We start from the raw sequence: 6,673 nt of genomic DNA, 5'->3' as shown, positions 1-6,673 counted from the left end.
CCCTGGATTTGGAGCATTGCTAGTTTAAAGGCTCAATTTTGCTTGCAAGTTAACATGGCCTCATCTAGAAAGTCTTTTTATGTTGTCTCAAAACTAAACTCATCTCCATTTTAACAGGCTTACTTGCGATCCTCTGAGCCCTTCCCTTTAACGGGATGAAAGGTAACTTAGTGATCTGATCTATAAGAGCACGTGGACCTTGAAGCGACGGCCTGAAGCACTTTGGACTTGGTAAGACCACTGATATTTTGCTGGCCTAATTCAGTTTAGTCAGAAGGTGTGTCATTCTCAGGGCACGTCCGCTGAAAACAGGTTTCACAGATAGTTTTGGAAACTCAGCTCTGATAGCATCTACAGGGAAACCACAACTAACAGGAATGGCAACAAACATCTCACTCAGCAGAGTACTACAGCAAACAAAACCAAAGACCAAGCAAGAAACACCTCCACAAAACTTCCCCTCCGTTTGAGTCCATTCTCTGAAGGGACACTGGTCAACTGTGACTGAAGCATGGGATGAATCCCAGACATGCCAAATCTTTCTGCTCAGAGAGGGATGAAGCTAAGAAGAGAGACTGTGGCCCATCACTGAGCACAAACTATGTTTGCTTGCAGCAGATACACACCCTGATCTGGCTGCAGCCTTGGTTAATGGCATCCTGCGTTGCATCAACATAGTCCCCAGCCAGGCAACGTCCTTCCAAGGCTTCTGGCCCAGGATGCATTCATTTCTGGTGATGGAACAGCTCAGTGCACTTAGATAGCTTTTTCCTTTATCACCACCTTCAAGGTACCTTGTCCTTTAATTTCCACCAGATAATGTCAAACCTTCACAAGCCGTCCCTACCACTGCCAGCCCTCTCACCTCTAACGAGAGGGGTTCAAAGCCACGGGCCCTGCTCACAGCAAGCCTGTCCTTCCCTCAGGGTGGAACAAAACCAGGTTGATGGCCTCTGCAGGCCACGCTCCCCAGCACATTTTGTCACTAGGTGACAGGTCTCTCTGATAAAATAAACGCTCAGCGTCACAGAAACAACACAGTTGCAATAAAAGTCAAAAAGCCACAAGGCATTCACAAAAAATAAACTGAAATTCCCAAACCCCCAAATTGCTGGCCATGTTTTACTTCACACGTGGGGACATGAATGGCTGAATCACCATTTATGAGTCTTAAATGCATGGGATAAGCTACACTGTGCTCCTAGGTAATGCTTGTGTATTAAAGTGCTTTTCTGGTTAGTCTGGTAAATGCAGTAGACTTGTTTATAGAAAATAATGATTTAACTTCCAGCCATAATTTTAAACAGCTGAAGTATATTGGGAGACATGACATGGTGTATGTGTGGCTTCAAAAGTTATTTACTTGCCAAATATTAAGGGATGTATTTCTGGATATCTGAACTACATACTAGAGAAGCCCATTATAATTACTTTTGGCAGCACGCTGGTAAGGAAAAAAAAAAAAAAAAAATCCACACATATGTTATTCTGGAATATTTGTTCAAAATAATGAGGTATACCCATAGAGGAATTTACAGGAATTAAACAAGCTGTACACTGTAATTTGCTATATGGCAAACCAATTACTGACATTAATGCCTTCCTGGACAAAAGTTGTTTAATTATTAAGAACAGTTAAAAATATAAAAACATACATTATATTTGAAAATGTGGGGTTTTTTTTTTTCTCCACAGGTATGCCCCTAGTTAGACTGAGATATTTTTAATTTCATTTTTTTGTAAAAAAATGTTGTTTTCAAAATTATTGACAGTCTAATTCCCATGGCAATAAAGGCTACAGATAACACTGGACTGATATTTGGGTGTATGACAAAGCATAAAAGTTCTCCTAATAACTGACTTTCAAATACATTTTAAGCAGTTTATCTAGGAACTACACTTGCCTTTAAGCGTACATAGGATACTTCAAGTAGCACATCCCCTTTACCAATATTGGAAGTCTAATAAGAAATGCTGAAGATCTTGCATTCAAAGCTTCTTTGAAAGGAGCTTAGATGGCTTTCAGCTTCCCCTCTGCTTTCACAGAAAGAAGCTAAGCCTAAATTTTCAAGTGTGACTAGTAATTTTTGCATACTGAGTTTCAAGTTATCTTTTGAACGATGGGATTTTTGAGAAGCTTAGCATCTTGTGCATGAAAAACAATCTTTTTTTAAGGTACTGAAACGACACTATTTTGGAAGCCCACAAAATCATGAGACCCTTCTGAAAATTGAGCTCTGTTCCCCAGCCTTTACCTACTTTGTTTCCCATTCCCTGTTATTCACTATCCTCTATCAGATGACTCTCTAAATTCTCTCCCTGCCACCCAAAACAGACACCCTCCACTGATGGAGACTTAATGTAAAGTAGCCCTCTCCCTGTTCCATTTTCTTCTTCCCCCAAGTCACACCTAGTATTTGCTGCTGATCAGCACTTGTCTTCAAACCAATCTTGGCAGAAACCCTCCATTTTACAGATCGCAAAACTGAGGCAGACACTCCTGGTGATGAGAGCACACGCAGCTCTCAAACCCAGCAGCACCTGAAGTTGCTCAAAACTTCAAACTAGTTATAATGCAGATCTACAGCACTGTCATGGCAGAGACAGATGTGGGGTGCATCAAGTTAAGAGCTCCTGTCTACAGCTAGGACCCTAAACCCACCACAGAAAAAGGAAAACCACTGCAGTTGAGCTCTCTCTTTTGTCCTCATGCTGACAGATACCACAGATTTTTATTTTTCTTTAACATACAACACCCAAGAATAGGCAGACTGAGACTGTTTTAACCCTGCTGAGCAAGTCATGGTTCACTCCTGCGATTTTTAGCCTGAAGTATCACATTCTCCGGAAGCCACATCATCAACTCTGTCCCCATCATTAAAAACTCCGGGGCAAAAGCTCTGAGGTGCAGATAAGGCCGGTTTAACCTGTGAACTAACTACAACTGACTTTTATACCTTAGCGTTTCATATTATGTTATCCACTGGGTTTTCCTCACATACACACATAACAAGCTCACATGGATCCAACATACCATCAGTAGACAGACTAGATCCTGTTCCCAGACCCGTCTGAACAGAATGCCCCCAGAAGTCAATAATGTGGTGATTCATCCAATAAGCTAAAAATTTTCCTACAAAATACCAAAGCATAGACAAATCACTCAGAAAATGCTGCACAGGCTTTTTTTCTTGAAAACTGTTAAATTTGTGAGATGCCATAACCCTGGCTTAACACATACATAAATCCCAAATTGCTGCTCTGTTGTTTTGCAAACTGATAAGGAGAAAAAAAATTAAAAGGAATCCTAAATATTTAAGTGGTCCTGGAATTAATGCAGTATTGCCACAGATGGTGGGTGAGTCAGCTGCCAAAAAATTAATATGAAACATAATATTTAATGCATAGTGGTTATTTTTCCCTAAAAAGATGCAAGCATATCCCTTTTTTTTGGCAGTGAAAATTAAGCCTATTGTCATAAAAACCAATCCCTTCCAAAACCAACAGTTCGGGTACAAGTAAGTGTAACTGCTGACAAGAGGCAGTTGAGTCAACTACGTTCAATCACACCTACAATTCTTTCCCCTTCAAGGAAACGCCTGGGCAAATGTATTTCCTCTTGAAAGAGAACAGTCCCAGCAACCTGGAAGCCACACAGTTCCTACATTTAGGAGCAAATACAGATCTGGCCAACGCACTGCAAAGAAATTCTGGCTAAACTGGGAAATGGGATGGAGAGCGAAGCTAGAGTCTTTTGGTCCCCAAAGTAAGGGAACACGTAGATGGGTCTACTTCGATCTGCAGTAACTACTGTCATGCAAAGGCTTTGTTTTCCTTAGCTTATTCTCTTTCCTATGAAGAACAATTTTAATTCAGGTTGTGTGCCAATTTACAAACCACCACAGTCAATTACGAGTTATCGAGGACTAATAAATTTACAACAGCTCTTTTGAGTTTTGCCAGAAACCAGGAAACTTTGTTTCTGGCCACACAATGAGGAAAAAATATTTGCCCTGGGACATTTTGCCAAGGAAAGACTTTTAAAAAATCCTGGCTGCAGGCAGTATGACTGTAGCATACTGTACAGTAGGACTATTGCTGCTCTCAGTACAGTCAGTGACAGTCTGAAAAGTGAACATAACTCAGACAAATGGTAGGAAATCGAGGACTGAAGCTCACCAACATTCTGTAGGAAAGTTAAAAGCAAGTTACCTGATAAGTCTGTTACCAGAAGAAAAACACTTCAATGCTTACAGTGTTAAAGAAAGGAAAAGGGAAATACTGACTACTAAAATGAGGATAAAAGAATTTGCTGTCCACCTCATGCACACATTATGCTTTTCACAATACACTTCATTTTCTCTTTCATTTTTACTCTTTACCAATGGTCAAAGCTTTGTCTACATGGCAAAACTAAATCATTGCTGACAAATGGGTGCAGTCAAATGCAATTTCCTTTGTCTACACTTGTAAGGAGAGACATACCCTGTTCTAGTTCAGCTGCACCCCTTTGTTGTCAACAACTGTCAACAGTGGTTCGATTTAGTGCACCAAGGAGAGCCCAAACAATTTGGAAAGAATGATTTAAACTGAGTGGGTCCCACCCGGCTCCTGCAGAACACACACACAGAACAGCCAATGCAAGAAAAACATTTTAAAATTATTAGGAAAATGAACAGTAAAAACCCACCAGATCTGGCAGAGGGATTGAAAGCATCTGAAGTTACTTAAGTGTTGTGACCAAAAAAAACCCAACCCAACTGACTTGTTGGTTGCCCAAGTTACAGAGTCACTCATCTCTCCTTCACTTTGTCAGAGCAGTCTGTGATAAAGAAGCTAGTAGCAATATCAGTATTGTCATTTTGTTTATTTTACATGAAAGAAAAAAAAAATCATAAGCTTTACGAAATGGGAGAAAACAGCACCATGGCTAATTTGGAAGGGACTCTGTCACTTGCTCTATAGAAGGCAAATCCAACTAATGCAGATTGCATTGGTGGTGTCTACCCTGACTTTGAATCATGTCAATATTCCCTCTCACACTTTAACAGCCAAAAGAATTACAATCTGCTTGGATTAATGCAGTGCACTGTCATTAGGCTGGCAATTGAACCCCATTTCTGAGATTGTGTGATCTGAGTCACCAACATCTGCAAATATCTTTACATCTTGTGTAATAGCTGGCCTCAGATCTTGATACACCAAAATAAAAAGGCCACCTTAATGGCTCCCATGTTATTTTGGACTTACAACTTCATGATGACAGCAGCTTTTCAAAACAGACCATGAATCAAATTTATTATCCAGTTTGTCATGTGGGATTTTCTTAACTCTAAGCCAATAGAGCAACAACGAATCAAGGTCATTGTTTATACTGGAGGAATAAAAATTAACCACCTGTTCAAAAATTTTTCTTTTGACCTTGAAATGTATTTGGTCTCATAGACTTTTGACACATGCAGCATTCACCAGTTCTTCTACACATCTGGGTGGATAGGAGAAAACATTCTCCAACAGCACCTCCTCTCATGCCAGTCTGTCTTGACTTTAAAGAAAAAAAATAATTAAAAAAAAAAATCTGTCAGTCATGCTACTGCTTCCAACATTAGTAGTTACACATGAGAAAGACAATCCAACCGCAGGATGCCCACCCCAGGAATTAATTTCCTCTCTAACAGCCTCATTGAATATTTAAGCACATCAGTGATTTTCAAGTGATGGTTTAGTGGTAAAAACAGCAGCACAGGAAGATCATCTTGCCATATGGATCAGAGAAGAGACAGCATGTTATAGGCTTTGAAAACAAAGTCTAGCTCTACAAATCCATTGAAGAAAGAAAGAAATACTACCTTCTCCAATCACATAAGATGTTAAGATAACCATTTATTTCCTTAAATTAGAGCCTAACCATGAGGCATAATAAAATGTAAGCTACACATACCTAAATAAAGAATGTCACCTTTAAAAATTCCAGTCATCTTTTACGTCTTCAACAGTTACTTGCAGTACTTGCCATACCAGAACAGTCACTGTTTATGGCCAGGAATCATAGGGCATCACCAATAAACACACCACCTAACAGTAACCACAATCAAAGCCAGGAAACTTTGCTTGAAGTCCACACCCACAAAGTTTCTCTACAGGGTTTACTTTGAAGTAGACTGCTGCAAGTGACCCACAGCCATCTACAGCAAGCACTTGCATTCACAGCGTAAAATGGCCAAGCCAAATCCTGAGCCCTTCCCCACCAGAAGCGGGCACGCTGCAGCCAGTACCTCCTTGATCCGCTTCACAAGTGCATTCTGATCAAAGGCAACCGCTTCTGCACACTGGTGAAGATGATCTTGGTACCGGAGACACAGCTGCAGCACCTGCTGGGGGTCCAGCTTTTCCAGTTTGGTGTTGGTCGGAGAGGTCTGTCCACTGAGAAGTCCTACAAGACAAAGGAAGGACCAGAGTTAATCTGACTGTTCATATAACTAGTTCAGCTGCAAGCCAAGAGGCAGCAGAACAAACCTAGAAAAAAAGTTTTATAAGGGGCAATGAAAAATTAATTCAGGATCTTAGGCTACTGAATGGACTTCAGCAATGCAATAGTTCAGTGAAGGCTGAAAGTGGGAAGGGGATGGACTGAAGATTTATGGATGTTTAGGATTTATAGCAATGCAAAGAG

General features: G+C 40.5%; 1 protein-coding gene across 1 annotated transcript in view; it reads right to left on the bottom strand.

Moving 5' to 3' along the window:
- The window catches only part of BORCS5 (BLOC-1 related complex subunit 5), a gene marked incomplete at its 5' end in the record, with an annotated part of 18,279 nt that extends 11,846 nt beyond the window's left edge, over window positions 1-6,433 (bottom strand). Inside the window, one exon of the mRNA XM_010166787.1 lies at window positions 6,276-6,433. Within this exon, the coding sequence (XP_010165089.1) occupies window positions 6,276-6,433 (158 nt within the window). The remainder of the gene's footprint in view (window positions 1-6,275) is intronic.
- Window positions 6,434-6,673: the final 240 nt, after the last annotated feature.

Source organism: Antrostomus carolinensis, unplaced genomic scaffold, assembly GCF_000700745.2.
Source record: "Antrostomus carolinensis isolate BGI_N321 unplaced genomic scaffold, ASM70074v2 scaffold17694, whole genome shotgun sequence".
In the NCBI taxonomy this organism is placed as follows: domain Eukaryota; kingdom Metazoa; phylum Chordata; class Aves; order Caprimulgiformes; family Caprimulgidae; genus Antrostomus; species Antrostomus carolinensis.
This window is presented reverse-complemented; position numbering and strand designations above follow the sequence as displayed.